Below are 18,822 nucleotides of genomic sequence, written 5' to 3' on the forward strand. Positions count from 1 at the left end.
TAATCATTAGTGATACAGTAATCCACTCGAGATACGTCGCGGAACGAATCGTATAGCAAGGGGGTGAATAAAAAATCGACAATTGAATTACCGCCGGATATATCTGTAACGTGAAAACAAGATGAAAATGACTTACGTCGCCGCTTCCATTCTCGGCGGCATGTACAGTACAAGGTTAACGGGAACTTTACAAAGGGTTGTATCGATTTTAATCCGTACCGAGAGATTAAAGCGTTGTTATTAATTCCCGCGCTCTACCACGGGAGCGAAACTTTTTCGGAATTTAATCGTGGAAAATAACGTCGGCAAGAAAATAATTCACAAGGCAATCGAATTATTCCGATGGGAGGATGCGTGAAGTGCGGTGCGTTGCGATCGATGCTCGACTCGTTTCGATACACGGGGCGAGCGAGACTGGCCAATGAAAACTTCAAATGTTTCTCGGCCATTAGGACATTTCGGATTTCGGACACACCCATCAAATTTTCAAGTAAATTTCCGTTCACAAAATTTCCAGTAACCAGACCATGGGACGGATCTACGATTACGAAAACAGCATGGAAAAAAGGTGAGGCCACCAGTCGATCGCAAATTTGGTCGGTTGAGGAACACGTTCGGTAGGCCAACATGCGAATCGGAACAGATCCTGCGTCCGCCGAATGGATCGTATTTTATCGTGGATCTCGTGGAATCGTGTTCCTCACGCGATTTCGCGAAACGCAGAATCGATCGGAACGAGGATTCCGTGTCGTCGGGTTAAAGGAATATAATCATTTCAAACATCGAAAAATGGATGGGCTTTCGAATGGCTTGTTTTAAATTTCTCTTTAATTATCCACTACATATTCATTATTTTGTTGAATATAATTAATGCTATAATTAATTACGATGCATTCAATTGAAAAATTCAGGTATAAGTAAAGTAAGTAAACCTTTTTTTCAGAAGCTGCAAGCGTATTTTTAAAGCTTCTTTAATCTCGCAACTTGCTCTATACTTTTCATGCGTCAAACTCGTTTTACAATACTTTCAAAATGTCATCCTGTGAAAATATCTAAAAAGCGTTTTATCTTTGACAATGTTCGAACGTCAAGCCCGAACGTTTATGCCTACTTAAACCGTGCTCACGTATAGAGAGGGTCAACGAATAGCTGCAAGCTGATTAGATATCCCCGGTCGAACAATCGATTCCGCGAGTCGTTTCCCACGCGGACTTGGAAACCCTTACTAACCCGGTAACGTTCCGCACTCGTAAAATTCTTGTTTCACTTACGGTACTTACTCAGTTTCGAGGTAAACGTCGTAAAAATTCGGGAGGGATCGATGGCACAAGGGAGCGAGTCCTTCGGTTATGTTTGCGTGTCACAATAAAGCCTCGATTAGTGCTCAGTGGCTAAGAGGAAACGGCGATCAAACGATATAATTTCGTTAGCGCGCGATTTTCTCCGAAGTTCTCTCCGCCCCTGACTATATCAATTGTATTCCGAGCTGGAGGAGCTTAGAATGAGAGAGGTCGACCGTTAAGCGGCGCGATCGAAGGTGACACGCCGCTTCCAGACACTCAGCATAGTAATTTCCTCCGTGATCTTGGAAGCTTGGCTCCTTCGCTTCCAGAAAATAAACACGATTCTCGAATGCTATTGCACGTACGAATCATGGCTCACGAGAAATTCTGATTAAAAGCCACTCTTGGCATTAGCTGGAATTAAATATCTGTATATAGCTACTGGTTAATCCCTCAAGGATTTGTATTGGAATTTTAAATCAGCGTGTTAAAATTACAGTGGCACGTTAAGGATCTTTCCGTTCGTAATTTACATTACATTTTATTGGATTATAAGTTCAAAATGTTACCTTGATGGTATATTTAATTCTTATAAAACTTAACCATTTTAGAATCTAACTGGTTAGTTAGTTTCTTTTAGCTCTTCGTAAGTCGAAACGATTGTATTCATCACAGAGATATTCATCAAATTAAAGAACCCTCGGCTGTCAGCAAACATCCAGCCATAAGCTATCGAAAACACGATTCTCGCGACGAAAACAATCTCACCCCCAATAATTGTCAACGTTCCAATAGGAAAGACACGAAACCGGACGCCAATCAAGAATCTAGTAAACCGTTCACCGATGAGGTAGTCGAGAGGGGTGGCAGAGGCTGTCGGCGACGAAGCCGACGTCGTCGATCGCGTCGCCATTCCCGTCGCGGTTGTCGTCCTCGTTCCCGACGATCCCGAAAATCCCGGCGCCGATCCCGTCGTATGGGAAAGAAAAGCTGTTCCTGCAAACCCCGACGAAGGAGGCGCAAGAGGAGGCAAAACATCATGTCCGCCAACCCGTTCATCATTTTCTACCTGGAAATGTACTTCAAGTCACCCGGAAAGCGAGTGGCAGTGGTAGCTAGAGAGGCCGGTCGCAGATGGTGTTGCATGTCTGAGAGCCACAAGAAGAAGTACATACGCATGGCAGAGAAGTATCAACGTAGATGCGGGAAACGTAGAAGAAGGTGAACCGGTGGATCCACCGGTTTCATCTGAGACGGAATCAAGGTTGACGTCGATCGAAAGTGGAGCGAGTATCAAGGCACTCTCTCGTGACAAAGGGAATCCAGCGTTTGGTAACGGTAAGCAGCAGATTGAAAGGTGAGACGACGAAAATTTTGACGCGGATCCGAAGGACACCTAACGTACCGGTTCCCTGTCTTGCATATAAAAAAAGTAACTCGTTCAATCGTCAAGAACGCTCTTGTCGCGTCGAAGCGATCTTTCGTCCAACACGTCCGTGTCGTGTGCAACAATCGAGCAATACTCATCTCTGTACCTTCTGTGCAACAAATATACATGTTTTTCGTTAATAAAGGAGACAACTCCGGTGGCAATCGATAGCGACACGCATGTGTCGGCTGGTGAACGTTCCCTTAACGGAACCCCACGTACCGCGCTGGTGTATTTTTATTTAGGGGGGGGGGCGAGTATTAAAAAGTCGCGGGCATCCGCGGAGCGTGCGGCTTAACGGAAGCTCAAGGCTGCGGCTACCCTTCTCGGTCACCATGCTACTGCCTGATCCTTGCCGCCGGTAACGGGGTCAAGGTCGTTCGCCGCGGGAACTTTAAGTGCTTCCTCCACGATTCATTGAATCTCTCCCCGCCAGCGCGCGCGCTAACCTTTCTTCTTGTTCCTTTGCGGCGGAAAAGGGCTGCGATTTTCTGCAAGACTACCGCGGTTTTACGGCCGACGACGGATAAAGCTGTAAACATCGAGCCGCAGCTACACAACGATGACGCGCTAACTTTAACCCTGCTTAAAAGGATTTACTTCTTACGCGGGCGAGCGTTTCTGCGTCGGTTACACGCTCAGAGAGACGCAACCGTTAACCGGCGGCTTGCTTTACTTGTCTTCCATCTTTCCGTTCAGACACGTTCTCTCATCGCCGGACACCGTTATCCTTCGATCACTGTCCACGGTATACACCCACCCACGTGATACGTTACACATCTCGTTTATCAGCATATCACCCGCGTGACTTTTACCTCCGAAAATACAGATATTCATTCTAATAGATACACTCTTACAGAATCAAACAGATCAGTGGTTGCTCACGAATTTACTAAAATTTCTGTTTCATCCTTTCATTTTTGTAACTGAGTATCTCCTCTGATAATAAACACAATTACTTGATTTTCTAATATGAGATGAGCAGAATATTTTTATTCGATAGGAAGCAGTAGAATATTTTCATTTGATTGCAATCGAACAGATTAATGTAATAATAGGGCTATTAAGTCTGAATATATAGAGTTGTTAGAATTCCAAGTGGATACAGAACATAGGGAACAGAAGAAACGAGAAACTCACCGTGCGGAGGAAGGATACGTCATCCTGCTCGGAGCCACCTTCGCTGTCAGCCATCCCGTCGGTACGTTTTCACGAAACCTGGACGAGGAGCTCGCCCCGAGAGCGTTCCGTTCGCTTTATCTAGGTGGTGTCTGCTTCTCTTACGCGGCTCACTTCGACCGTGCCCACCTCCGTAGTCAATAAGGTCGAGGGATGGTCACACGCGGCCACGTTTCGACATGTTTTGCCCTCGCCTCTCCGGCCACCGTTGTTCTCGCCCTTTCCGGTCGGCGGTCGCGGTCTGTCGGCCCCGGCTGCAGAACACGTATCCTGTCCCGTCAACGACGACGAGCAGCGTCGGCGACGTTCTAACCTCTGATGGTGCACCCAATGATCGGCCGCTACTGGCCCCGAGAGGGTGGCTCGCGCGAACGCCGACAAACCCCTGCGCAAGCGCCCGTTCCCTTCAATCAAATTCCGCATGCTCGAAATTCCGTCGTTACCGCCGCGATATACCGCTCCGCTCAACGAGATCCCACTACACCGCGTTCTCCCGTACACACTCTCTCCCTCGCCACGCATGCACGTGCACGGTGCTCGTTAAAAAGTTTGCGATCTCTTGCCCGATGAGGAATAGGACTCGGATTTTTTCCTTGGGAAAAATAAAGGTGAATGGGATATTCGAACTGTGACACTACCGGGTTCTTGTAAGGTTGTACTAGATGAGGGGTGAGTCCATGCAAGGACACAGGATGAAAGTACGCTGAATAGTTTCGTTACGTCGAGTTCATTTTTTTCAGAAAACTGAGATCGAAGATTCATTGGGTAGTTTGAGGCACGTTCTTGTAATATTCCGATTGTCAACGATTTGATAATTCGGCATTTCATTTTTTTTTTTGTTAATTTTAAAGAGAAAATGAGAAGTCATCACATTTGGCAAAAGGATGTCTTCTGGATACATGAATTTAATTAATTTTTGGTATATTTCGGAAAATAATACGCGTTGTTCCTTTTCTGTGACTTTTTGAGGCAACGTTTCCAAACGTAGTCTTCGAAAATCTGAGCGGATATTTTTCCAATTTTATCGATATCTGTTACGTAGGAATCGAATGATTTTCGCATATTGCGAGACGTTTATCGGAACCGAAGCTAGTGGAGGGTGAGATTGCCCAATAAATCAACAAATAAACGGAGGAGGGGGCAACAGAAAATTGTGCGTGTTCGGCAACGAAGCTTGATGCCAGTGGGGAAAAGAAGTCAGTGTAACGAGCGGGAAAGTTTGGATCGTGTCATGCTTAGTTGGACGCCAGGTAGAGACAAGTAATTATGGTGACCTAGAATCGTGACTGCTTCTCGTGCGTTTCGAAACTAGAAACGCGTATATTTATACGCAATTCGATACGAACACTGCGACAGAAACCGTTCAACGCTATTTTCGCGGCAAACGTAGCACAAAGCAGCTGATCATTTATCGAAACGAAACACAAGGCTGCTAATCTCGTCAATGATACGTGATCGCTACTGTTAACCTTTCATTCGATGAAACTGATCAAACTGACACATCAAACGACTTTGTTTCACGAAATTTTATTTTTGAATTTCCAAGCGAATCTTATTCGATGCAGTTGTACATATTTATTCTTTCCATAACTAATCAGATTAGGAACACTCTGAAAATATGTTCAATGTCAATAAACAGAAGATAGTTTCACTGACTATTTTATTACACCTGAACTAAATTTATACTCTGTGATCTTTTCGATATATCCCACTCTAGGAAAGGATAAATGGAGCTGACGCGCTGATTAATTCTTGACAATCATTCATGGTCAAGTGGCATCATACTGAAAGGGATTCGGCATGGAAGCCAGTATATTTAGATACGTAGAAATCCAGCGTGCGATGATTTAAGTAAAAATAGTTCTCGAGCGTCCCGTCTTCCCACATGACGCTTCCGGAGCAACGTAAGATACAAGGACGTAACTCACTGAACGAAAAGACTTCCTGTTGCGCTATAGATGCAGCGAACCGGATGATGCATCCCATGAAAGCACAATTAACGCTAGATGCGTTAATATTAGATGCGATTGGTTCAAAATATGCACGAGTGTATTCATTTAATCATCGGACGACTTCTATTCTAATATATATTCATTTACGTACTTCCCTCGAAAATAGCTGTTCAATTTATTAAACGTTGGCTATTAAACCAACTTCTAGCATTGAACTAAGCAAGAACCGATCGACCGTGCGAATCCGTACCACTTATTCAACACCAATTACACACCAAGTGTGTAATTCAGTATTCAATAAAAAAGACAGACTTCGCACAAATAAAGTAAAAACTAAAGATGTTTAAAGATTCGAACTTGTATTAGTTTCAAGTTAAAACCTCATAACGAGTTCTGACACTGCTCCAAAAACCTTTTTTAAAGTTACGATACAAACTGAAAGAAAGTCTCAGAATTTGGGTAGCATCTTTTACAAAAATCCTAGCCTCGAATGAGTTACACTGTTTGCTCGAGTGGGAAGGATACGTAGTAATCCGGAGCGCCGCGTGTTTCAATTGCACGCACTCCTCGGCTGGATCGATATTCCGAGAATGAGCGCCGTTGTACCGTGAATCAGCTAATTAAATAATATTATCGACGATGACAACGCGGCGAGGCTACTACGACGCAGACAGACGCACGCCGAGAGGACCGAGCCTATTTCATTCTCATGTCTATTTCCAGCAACGAGGCAGAAATAGATGCATTTACCAGCACTCGTCGTTGAGATACACGCGCGCACACCGCTCGGCCGTGTTTCCGCTCGAATTAGAAACGGTAATGCGCCGATCGAAGGTTAAGGATAATATCGCGATCGTCTCCGGGACACGTGGTTCACCGCGGGTCCAGGGTGCAGAGTTCGGAAGACGCGGCGGGCGGCTACCGAGCGGCGCGGCGCTGCTCAGCCCGGCCCGGCCCGAACCGAACCGCTGATAAATCATTCACGGCAGAAACGACTGGCAACGTATCAACGGAAAATATTGTTCCCGTGCTAAATATTTCCTCGGGCGCGATCCTCGCGGCTCCTAGCGAGAAAATATACTTTGTCATTGGTGCGCAGAAAAACCCCCGCGTCAATGTATCCCGTGTCCCTCAAGAATTTCGCAATTTCGGGGAACCGTCTGCCAGAAGCACCGGGTAGGTAACTCACGCGGAGAAATTTGCTCGAATCCCGGTCGACGGAGTTACATAAATTAATACAGAGTGAGAGAGAAGGGGCGAGGGGGGGAAAAGAGCGTGCAGCGTCTTAACCGATCAGGGGGGTTAACATCCGTTGAATACATAGAAGAAATTCCGTGGAAAGTAACACGGCGTGTCAGCTGTTCCGAGTACCTGTATTCAACCCCGCAACCTTACGCGGGGAGGATCTGCTCGGCCGTGTCCGTAATTAAACAGCCACCACTTTTCGAGAAACTTGCCTGCGGCGCACCGTGCGCGTACTGCCCAGCCCGTACGCACTCACTCACTCACGCGCGAACACCCACACACGTACACGCACACGCTCCACCCGCGCTGGCGGTTATCATAATGTGAATGCATCGAGGTCGATCGCTCCTAACCGACCAACTGACCACCGCGAAACGCAAACCGGTAACACATTATCCGCATTACCTTTTCCAGTGAAACTTCACTGCTTTCTTCCCAGTACCACTGCGATTCACTTCCCCGCGGAAACTGACGACCGCGATCCAGAAGACCTTCTTCAATCACCTCGGGTAGCCAGGCCCGCGACACTAAATCTCTTCGAATGCGGGTCGAAGGTCGATAGTACAAAATTCGATGTTCGCGCGACACTTGACTTGATTCTCGGGGCTCGAGAATCAACCTCGAGCCGAGCCAGGGGGTCGAGTCGTACTGCTCGAGCCGGATTGTTCGTTTCGGGGTTCGTCCTGGGCTCTTCGGATCACTCTATCGGGCCCCTCCGACGAAAATCGTATCGAGGCTCGAGCGGGTCTGCCGGAGCGCGGTGCCGAGCGGAATGAAGCGAGCGAGCGACTCCGCCGATGCTATTTTCAGCCTCGAGCCGAGCCCGCGTTGGCTCTCCTCGAGCGACACGCCGCAGACGAAACACGACTTTGCGACTTTCTTCGTGTCACCCGTCAAACCGATCGTCAGTCTCATTACCAGTCGCTTCGGAGGATCTTCCGCGGACCGATGGATTCTTACTTTGAAATTTGGACGTGCGTGGTTTTTCGATAATCTTCCTGTTGACACTTCCGGTGTTGTTGAAAGTGTTAATCAGTATGCGGAGTATTAGTTTCTTTTAACGAGTCGGGCACGTTGTGAAATCATGATTGTGTGGATAGAGGAGGCTGCAATAATGTAGGATGACAAAGAGATGAGGAATCGAGTTATTTATCGAGTAGTATGATATGATTTCAGTGTGATCTTGGATGATTCTTCCTTTGTGGATCATCAGGATTTGTTAAAACGTCAGAATGTAAAAGCTATGTAAAGAATATATGGATTTCTTGATGTTCTTCTGCATCGTTATCGAATCAGTTTCGTAATTTCGTTTCTATCGCGTTAATATGAGCAATGATTGTTAAATTCCTTTATATCGGGTTGGAAATTCTTTTAGATTTTGCGAGAAAGGCCGATAGGGGTCAGCAGAAGTGTTTTCCTGGAAACAACCCCTATGAGACGTACCGACGGAGGAACGTCATAAATATGGACGCAATGTGCATGAACAAATGAAATATTTTATAAGCTACAGATCTAACGTCTGTAAACATCTCTTATGAAATTTAACTTTCGTGACTGTGGATCTGAAATACCGACAGGACTGGTACTTATTATCGGTTTCTATTCGAATGAAACAATTAGTTTTAGGACTATGTACACTGTAACACAAGAAATGCTAATGGAAGAACACATGCTACAAGATATGTCACTTGTTGTATTTTGAAAATTAAATTCAAATGACATCTGAGGATAAAGAAATAACATAATATCACCGACTAGAGATAGCTCGACTACAAATGAGGACACCTCATCAGTGACGGTATAAAGATTCTCTGCAATTATTGATCTTTCCGTCTGCTTCTCGGCTGCTGGTACAGCCTCGTTCGTTTCTATAGTATTTGTCACAAGATGAGTCTGTTTAATCGTTGGGACACTCGTACAAAACCAGCGCATTGGATGTTGAAAGTGATATTCTGATTAACGCTAGAGGGCAGGATTATGTTGTATTACTATAAAAATATATATGTAGATTATATTACTGTAAAAATATATCGAAAAGGAGAAAGAAATCTTGTCGAGAAGCACAATATATGTAATTCAATGAATTATTTAATTAACTTTTTGTAGTAATTATAATTAACTTATTATACTTACAGAAAATTACGATATGTTATTAGTTTAAAGAATTCATGTCAAACGCGTATTTTTTATTATTCATATAATACCATGGAAAATTTCAGAATATGTAACTCAACTTTTATCAATATCAAGATAAAGCAAGGTAACGAAAAAAAGGAAAATGTGTTACGATAATAGCGTAACTTTTTACAATTTTCTGCTTCCAAAGTAGAGTTTTCGTCTTCAAACGCTTTGCCGTGAAAGCGGTCCGGCGAAGCTGGGCGGTCGTTTCGGATGAATTCTGGCCATACAAAGGGTGAACATCCCGATTTATTCCGACTGGATGGAGGGCAATAAATATTGAAACGTTTGCGAATATTACGCATTATGCGAGGAGCAAGTACCACGATCGACACACGAGCTACGCGTGCAATAAATCTTACAGCGATGTTTGTTTTTATACAAGCTCGGCGCAGAGATACCGGTTGATTGACTTTCTCTGATCGATGGTCATCGCAGATTTATTGCTCAGCAGTAGGGAACTCGTTAAAATTCCCCCTATGTGATAAATTCTCCCCGCGTATGAATTCTGTAGAAAAAGCGACGAACGATATTGACGGACGTGTCCGAAAATCTCGATCGAGGACAAAATTTATTGAAATCTATTACGTGGTGTAATCTTCGCCCTTTCGAAGGGAGGGCGGCAACAATTTTTATATTTCTCTTGTTATTTGTACGTGCATGAAGTACTGATGCGTTCTTTCATTCTATTACGCGATGCATTTCATCACTCTACAATATATACGTACTCGTGAAATGCTGTTCGATAAAATCGTTTCTAATAAATAAGAAAAATATTACTTTCCATAGAAAATAGTAAATATTAATAATACATTCTTTGTTCCCTCATTGTCATCGCCAACGAGTATTTCAAGAGCACTTTTAAAATACGAGATTAAAATCATCCCTTCCTTACTCCTCCGTCATTTTCCGCCATTGAAATCGTTTTTCATTAAACATATTATGTCATCCGCTCCGTAGAACGTGGATTATATAAAACATCGTACAACACTTTTTCTGTAAACGTTGCTCAACCGCATTTTTCGCGGGCTCGATAAATCAACGGAAAAAAGCAGCGGTGAGTGTAATATTTCGAAGATAGAAATCCCGTGGAAACGTTCGAATGCCGGTCGACAGGAGGGAAATACGAATTACGGAGTCTCGAACTCCCGAAAATTCGACCATAAAGTATTCCTGACAAATTGGTGGCTCGAGGACCCCGCGATTCGCCTGTGACAGAGGCAATAAGCCTCGCGTCAACCGCGAGGAATTATCGACTTTATCTGTCCCCCGGCGTTGGACCCTTTTATACCGTGTACCGGCGGTGTTTTCCTCCTCCCCGCCGCCGCGGTGTGTCTTCTCTCTTTGTTTCTTCTCTTTTGTTTTTTATCGAATATGGCAAACTTAGGTAGACAATAAATCGTCTTAACCCGACCCGCGTGATCCTTTTATTGCCGGCCCTTCGGAACGAAGGGAGCCGGCCGTGGCCGGGGCTCGCTCTTTCGTGCTTCTTCGCGCAAATAAATTTGCACGATCGTTCCCGCCCTACACGCGGCGGATTCCGTTCAGAGGCGAGACGTAATTTATTTCCCTCCCGTCCGCACCGAAGGCAATTGCATCATTTATATACAGCCGCGGCCGGCGACCGGCCAGCAGAGGGTGAAATTTTCGGAATTAAAAGCCGCGTTTTCTCGCGAAAAAAATCCCGTTACACCGGGCTGCTGCGCCTCGGGTCTCGGGAATCGTTCCGCCGCGTTCGTTCGGGCGTGTAAGCGATCGCCGACGAACGATCACGTGAACCGGGATAATGAAGCTGTCCGTCCGCGGATTGATCCGACGCCGTACGACTCCGAGGCTCGAATTACAGTCGATTGCAAAATTCTTGGGCCACTTGAGACATTTCAAATATCTAGCACGGTGAAGTAAGAGTTGCGCGCGTTTCGTGGACGCTCGTTCGTTCGTTGGTGCAGAGTGGATGGGTTTTGAAGAGAGGATGATGATTCTTATAATTTGCGGGGATATGTGAATAGATTAATTGGGAAGTGGTTAGAATGTGATTAGGGGAGGTGGAGATTGAAACTGTTCAGGCGTGATAGATTGGGAGACATGGGAATGAAATTTTGTATGTTTGTAGTGGAGATATTTTAATTTGTATTGAAGTAGAACAGTGTGTACTTTAAATGTTTATACAATTCAAATGAGGATAATTTTAAATGAAAGAGTCACTATATGAATACATTGCTTTCTCCAAACATTTGTTTCTTCTAAGCTGCATTAATATCACAAACAGATACCCCGTACGTCCGTTCAATGATTAAATACGATTATCTCCGGTACGAAGTATCGTACGAAAACATTTCACTCTATATTCCCCGTCCAATTTTTCATGTAAAATAACCTCATCCCGTTTTCGCCGCAATTTCCCTTGAATTATTTCGGAATACAACGATGCACAAAAACATATTTATTCAAAATTTTGAAATACGTTAACAATTTTTACAATAGAATATTCAATTACGTGTTCGTTGAACAATGATTTCCGATCCACCGGCAGGAAAAAAGGAGAACCACAAATAACTGGGTTTTTGCACAGTCGAAAATGAATATCGCCGAAATATTCTCGAATACTTTTTTAATATATGATGAAACTCTATCAGCGGCTGAAAATATCGCCGACAACGAACACGAAACCCTAACCGCGGTTCCGAGCGAAATATAGCGCCGTACTTCGAGGGCTTAAGACTATGGCGTCTATAAAAATGTTCCCCTGCCACGGCGTGCTTTCCCCGTCGATGCATAAAGGTCGTAATACCTTCGGCGAATTCTACAAGAGCATTACCATTCAACGAAACCAACAACACCTTTCAGATTTTCCTTCATGAATAAATATTTGTCGTCGCCGAGGGGGCGTTCGTCGCTGTCGCGTTTATTAATTCCATTCGACGGTAAAGAAAACGGGTGGACCGGTTCGGTCGCGGCTGCGACAGGACAGGGAAGGCAAGGGAACACGAGGAACACCGTAAATTCCGTATACACCGCGTCGCCGCGACGATAATGCGGAACGCAACGGAAATTCATGTTTTATTCCGCCGGATTTTTTCGGAACAGATATTCACTCGGACAGTCCCCCCTCCCTCGTTCCCCATCCCGCGCGCGGTATTTATCCGTATTCGCGAGAGTTACTGTTTCACCGTGTTATTGTTAACGAGTCAAACCACGGCATCCAACGAGCGCGCAGAAAAACGATATATTTTACCATTGCATCGGGACCGTGCGCCCGGTTAACATTTCATTTGCCGGTGCCCGAATTATTATTTTCGAGCTGGCCGAAGAGAAATCGGAATTATTTACAAAATGGTGCGTCGCTGTGCTGCGCTGGGGAATTGTAACGCGACCCTCTGCCTTCGGTTCTCGATTAAATATCGTATAGATAAATAAAACGCGCAGGATATGGCGGATTGATCGGTAACGAAATTTTTAAACGAAGCTGCTCCACGGTGTTTACGAAATATTGCCGATAATCAATTAGCAAGAAAGGGGATGGCCTAGCTGAAACTGATTTGGTCCTTGGGCCGGGGACATGCGAGCGTTGAAATAGCGGATATTACGATGTACGATAGAATTTCCGACTACCTGCACTCTAAAAGTGCCCGCGTCGTAGTGTTAAATTGTTTTATACGAAATCTAATAATTTTACATGTGATGCGTGGTCGATTAATTCTGCTTCGACGCATTTGTAATAGAATAAATTTGTATTGTAATAGAATTAAATATATACATACATACATACATATTTATAGATTTATATATTTATATATTATTGATTTTCTACAAATTTCCTATACTAGTGAACAAAATTAAATAATGACAATATTTCTGTTGAAAAATTGCTGATGTTGAAAGTGATATAAATTTCTAAGAAAAGAATTTTTTTATGTATTGAACTTACTGACCTTAGAAAGTGGCTTATTAAAGAGTTAAGCGAAAAGGCGAACGTATACGGAGAATTTTCTTTTAGATAACAATCTCAAGACCTTACTGAATACAACTATGCTTGAAAAAATGCCGGAACGCATTCTGATCTATGACAAAATCATTCGTGAAGTTGTACAACTGTATGGAATGTCGAAGATGTATTAGTTATGATAAAATGGTGATATTTACACAAAGAATCACCATAAAAAGTATATACTTGCCTGAAAACATTGGTACCGAAGAATCATTCGCACAACTTTTCCAAAACATATGGTGATTGTTGCGAGTAAGTTTAAGAGTAACATGTGTACTCGAAAAATGCCTAACTTTTGGGATAAATGGACTTTTGTCCGCCCAGATCGAACAAATACCTTATTATGCGAGGTCCGTCGCTTCAACCTACGCACGAACAGACACATTTTCAGTTTCAACGGAGAATAATATTTTTTTTTAATCTTAACGAAATTTTGATACGAAGTTGCTACCGAGCTGGAACTTTCCGATGCGAATTCGACGTGTCTGGTCGACCTTAATTTTCGACAGCGGGTCGGCGGAAATGGGACAAGTGCGCACAACTACTCCGTCGATACGAGTCCGTACTTGCGGTCCACGCTCCGAAGCGACCCGGCCCGCAATTTTTTCCCGGACGAATTTCGTCTCGGCGTATTCCCCTTACCAGGGAAATGAAAAGAATTTCTAGGAACGCAAACTCAGAAGTGTTTTCCTTCTCTGCACTGGAAGGAAACGAGAAACAATCTTATCGGTGCCTTTGACGTTTCATGCGACGGCCATTGTAGCAATTTTTATCTGCTTGTAATGCCCAGAACAGGAACGTCGGTTTTTCTTTATTCTTTCGGAGGAGCGGCGGTAACTTATTCACTTTCCATCGATCTCCGTTGCTTACCAGCAGTACATTCGTAACGCCACGAAACGAAAGTAATAAATTGTGAATCACGGATTATGCATTTTACATGTAGCGATACCGATGTTGTAATGGATTAGGATTTTTGTGGCGCGCGTTTAATAGAAGTTACGGGCGCTTCATTTATTTTTCACAAGAATGGAGCATGAAAGAGTTATGTTCACGGATTTCGTCAACACAGATTGGTTTACTTCCGGACATGAATTCTGCATGAGGTATTAACGAATAACCCAATATCCTTCAGGGATAAGTACCGTTTGAACTGCCCTCAATAAATATTTATCTAAGACAATTAACAGATCAATTCTCGAATTCCGAATAATTCATCCTCACTGATTCACGCCGCGATACACGATCGTCGAAAAACAAGCTCTGAAATACTCTCCTCGTTTCCGAAAAAGGAAAATGGTGTTGCGCATTTGCGGGTAATCCGGATACACGTCCCACGAGAAATCTCCTCTGAAGTGCAACCGGCTGCCCCAGTCAATTGCACGCAGAATTTAATTATTCTGCCAAACGCGTCAAACAAGATTCGATGACATTTCGGTGGACCGCCGGTTGTCACGAGCACCGGTGGCCCTGGAGTTGCCACGGTGTTCCGCGACGAAGTTTCTAGCGAAAAATCTCTTCGGCGAGCAGTTCGACAGACGCAACGAGAGTCGCGGTTGCGCGGACGAATCAAACGTGTATCCGATCTGCGGGCGAACTTCGTGCCCAACGGAATAATGTTTCTGTCGTTTCGCTGCGAACGCAAATGAGGTGACAACCGACTTTGTCGCGGCCGTAGGAAACAGAGCGATGAGGCCGGCCTAGGTTTTCGGTGGCTGGTAACTAGAGGATGAAGTTAATCTCAGACTCGTCAACCGCACGGGATTAGCATATAAATTTACCAAAATACCGTGTCTGCGCACGGATATGTACCCACCGCTTGACGGCTTCTGCGGAGGCACCGCGACCTACATATCGTGACCGTTTTATGACGTCGCGGCAGCTCATCCGATTATTTTCTCTTTGTTGATTCGTTACGTTTGGCAGTTCACGCACAGAATTTGCTTCTGCTAGATTGCCCCGGTTCCATCGGGCTGCCGCCTGAAGCCGCGGCTAGATGCAATACAGAGAAACTTTCCGTATGCATACAAACAACGGGCCTGATAACTGGTACAACGAATCCTCCGTTCCGATAAAGCGTGGACGAGCGGATAGCTACGCAGATTGCACGCGTAATAACGGCTGGTGCTATATCGCCGAATGTATTCCGCGGATTCCCTCAGAACCGAATATATTTGTCTCGAATGAAATGCTAATCAGCACATCGTTATTACCGCGAATGCTCGCTGCGATTCTGCACCCAGAGATTCTAATGGTAACGACGACACGAAGCGTCTTCGAAGCCTATTTGGTTGCCACGTGATCTCTACCGTTCTGACCCCTCGGAATCGCGGATAATTAACCGTAGTATTATTGGCAGCGGAGTTACTTACTTTGTAGCAGCTACTTAATACACCGTTATCGATACGCGAACAGAGAGAAAGACAGAGAGAGAGAGAGGATTTCGTAGCAGGTGGCAGACCTCCCGGAAACCTTTAGGCCACACGCAGACGCGCCGGATTGAATTACTTAACCACGGTTCCCGTGGCCAGCCGCAAGCCTAATTACGAATAGAGGTGAGTTTCGTAACTGCGAGACGGCTGCGAGTGCAATTAAATTGTTATTCGTCTCTCGGCATCCGGTACTCACGATGTGCCGCGGCGCATCAAGATTCCGACGGGTTGCGGACGCGCGGCCCTGAGAACGCATCGGCGCGTGGATAACACGGACGAACGATTAATCGATGGTTGGATCGTTGTAATTAACTAGCGAAGCTGATTCTAGCTGCCAAACGATGGTGCTGGATGTTGGGTATTTAATGTAGTTTCTAATCCTTGCAGGGGATAATGTTAAGTCTCGCTTTAATCAAGATGTAGGGCTGTTTTGGGTAGCTTGATGCGTGTAAGGGGGAGAAAGGTGGTTCTATATGGGAAAATAAAGTTGAACACGAGATGAAGTCTTTTCTTTGGAGACTCTGTTTCGGAGGTAATTGTCTCTGAAAGTTTGCTCGGTATGAATTAGTGTTTGTAGGAAGTGAAAGTGGTAAGTCATATTCAGACAATATTCAAATGCAATTGTTTTAGAACCAATGTGTCTTACGAATTGCATGTAATTCCGTGCCTATTTTTGCTGTTTGCAGATCCATCATGATGAGCTCACCATGCTGCAAACGCTCTATGCACTGTAAGTACTCTGTAAATACTTAAGCCATTTTCCAATTGTATTGATACAACGTTAAGACCCTTTTACATTAATGTAATCTCAACGTTCCTTCGAATCTCCTGACCATAAATAATCGATCAACCAGATTCTCCGATTTATCTTGTACGATATTGTTGCCCAAAGGCAAATGGTATTTCAAGATTGTAACTGGTAAATCGTTAGGTGCAAAGTAATGAAAAATATCCGTGATTCACGATGCAAAAGAAAAGATGCAAGCGATTAGGACGTGAAGTCAATGCTCGTGTAGCCGGGAACGCTAGATGGAATCAGTTTCCTCGGCGTGGTCTGTTTAGTCTCGCGGAGGGTTCACTAAATCGGCGGTGTTTGTTCTGCAAACAGAGAGGCACTGACATGCATCGCAACAATCCTTCGATTGGAGCTCGGTGGACGGTGTCTAATATACCGGGGAATCCTCTTTCGAGTTGATCGTGACCCTTCAAGTCGATGTTGATCCATTGCGTTGCCGGCTAAAAGCTTCTTGGCGAATCGTCGACGGAGCGAAACAGAAAACCTGGGAAGCACCGGGAGCAGTAGGGGGTGGGTGAGGAACACGAAGAATCCCGAAAGATACTTCAAACCTGGCCATGAGAGGGACGGAAGAGGGATCGTGGAAATTGGTTGCAGGAACCGCGGCGGATTTTCACAGAAACCGAGAAAACTTAGAATGAGCGTAGAACAGAATCTTGGTGGTTTTTAGGTAATACTGATTTAGTATGTTAAACTGATTTCTTTAACGACATATGGTATTTGCAGCAAAGGGGTTATTTGAAGAATCTATCAAATGTATTGCGCTTACGAGGCACATAGGTTTTAATATAATGGTATCTGCGAGTTACTGCGTATAATCTATGTTCTACTTTTGTTCATTGTAATCAAGTTTATTATACAACGAGAATCAAGACTAGACTCCAAGTAACAGCGGCATAAAAATATCTTCAACAGAAAAACATGTTATTAAAATGAATTTTTTCAAGATCGTACACTTCTTTTAAACGTAATGACATCATTCTCAATTAATCGAAACTCGGTGTGCCCAGTAAAAACAGATAAACCCATTCACGTCCGAAATCCATTAGCTGAAGAACCATTACAATCTCAACATCGAGTAAATCTCAGCATTTATTCCGAAGCACGCAAGTACATCGGAGCGTGAGACAGGTAGCCAAGGTAGCCAAGGAAGCGGTAAGAAGAACAAAACGACTAAGAATCCCGAAGGATACCTCTAACCGACGCTCGCTCGCTCGCACACCTCGACGGAGGGATCCTGGAAATTGTTTGGGAAGACCGCGGTAAATTCTCGCGGGGCGCGTAAGAACTCGCGCGAGAGGGGACGAGTATTCGTGCGTTTTTAAAATTTCGTGATAAACAGCCTCGTAAATAATTGGACGAGAGGCTGGAGGGTGGACGGGACTGCCGGGCGGTTCCCCCAAGCCTTGTCACCGTAATCGTCGTCCCCGTGATGCATGGAACCGCGTGCCACGGGGGCGCACGGTTCCCATTCGCGTCCGCCTCGGTCGCGCGCCCGTAATCGCGGTAATGCCCGACCGCAATATTTTCACGGACGAAGAAAGAAGAACCGCGCGGAGGGGGGAAAGGGTGGGCAACGGTCGGAGGGCGAAGGGATTTGCGCGCGGTACCGTGGCGTTTTTAATCGGCGAAGTTTCATTTTGGAATCGACGCGGCGAACAGAAATGAACGCGCAAAAGGAATAATCCGGCCGGATTTCGAAAAGTTCAATTTTCCGGTGGGAACGCCGCGTGCAGCGGTAAATCCGGCCCGATCTTTTTGTTTCGATGCCGCCACCGCCGCTGGGGCAGCTTCAATTCCCTCGTCGCTGAATATTCATGCGATTTTATTAACCGCGTTTCAAACATCGCTTCGGGTCCACCCCCGCTCGCCCCCCGGAGCAGGTGTGTTCTTTATCTTCTTAGACCTGTGATTCCGAGTCTGTCGCGGCCACTTGAATCCCGACCCTCGACGGTGTCCCGCGTAGCGTAATGAAATTTCATTCGATCGCATTCGAACGGTTCTCTGTTTTCTTTCAACTTCGCTTCGATTTCTGTCCCATCCCCCTCTCGACCGTTCGGTGTGTTAACAATATCGCTCGTAGTCGGTGTTACCCGAGATTTACGGGAGACCTTACACGTGTGAACGTTCGGTTACGCGATATCGATATGGTCACGGTACCCAGCATTCTGCGCGCATAACTCCAATACTGACATCAATCACGATCGGATGGAAGTTAATTGCTCTCGGGTCTTAGATTTCAATGGATGGGCGGTCGCTCTCGTTCGTTAGTAGAAATATTATATTCGATCTCGCGCCGACATTCATAGAAAAACGGTTATTTACAAATTACTTTTGGCACGA

At 44.9% G+C, this 18,822-nt stretch overlaps 1 protein-coding gene across 35 annotated transcripts in view; it reads right to left on the reverse strand.

Moving 5' to 3' along the window:
- The window catches only part of RyR (Ryanodine receptor), a 46,947-nt gene extending 39,059 nt beyond the window's left edge, over nt 1–7,888 (reverse strand). For 22 of the 35 annotated variants that reach the window (XM_076368580.1, XM_076368567.1, XM_076368599.1 and 19 more), the window contains exons 1-2: nt 7,494–7,888; nt 3,853–4,276 (exon numbers count right to left, since the gene is read on the reverse strand). In XM_076368580.1, coding sequence (XP_076224695.1) covers nt 3,853–3,906 — 54 coding nt within the window. In that variant the 5' untranslated portion in view covers nt 3,907–4,276; nt 7,494–7,888. Of the gene's footprint in view, nt 1–3,852; nt 4,296–7,493 lie in introns of all 35 variants that reach the window. The other 13 variants (XM_076368589.1, XM_076368591.1, XM_076368597.1 and 10 more) reach the window with 2 other exon arrangements.
- Between the last annotated feature and the right edge of the window lie 10,934 nt (nt 7,889–18,822).

This window comes from Nomia melanderi, chromosome 6 (genome assembly GCF_051020985.1).
Source record: "Nomia melanderi isolate GNS246 chromosome 6, iyNomMela1, whole genome shotgun sequence".
Taxonomy (NCBI): Eukaryota; Metazoa; Arthropoda; class Insecta; order Hymenoptera; family Halictidae; genus Nomia; species Nomia melanderi.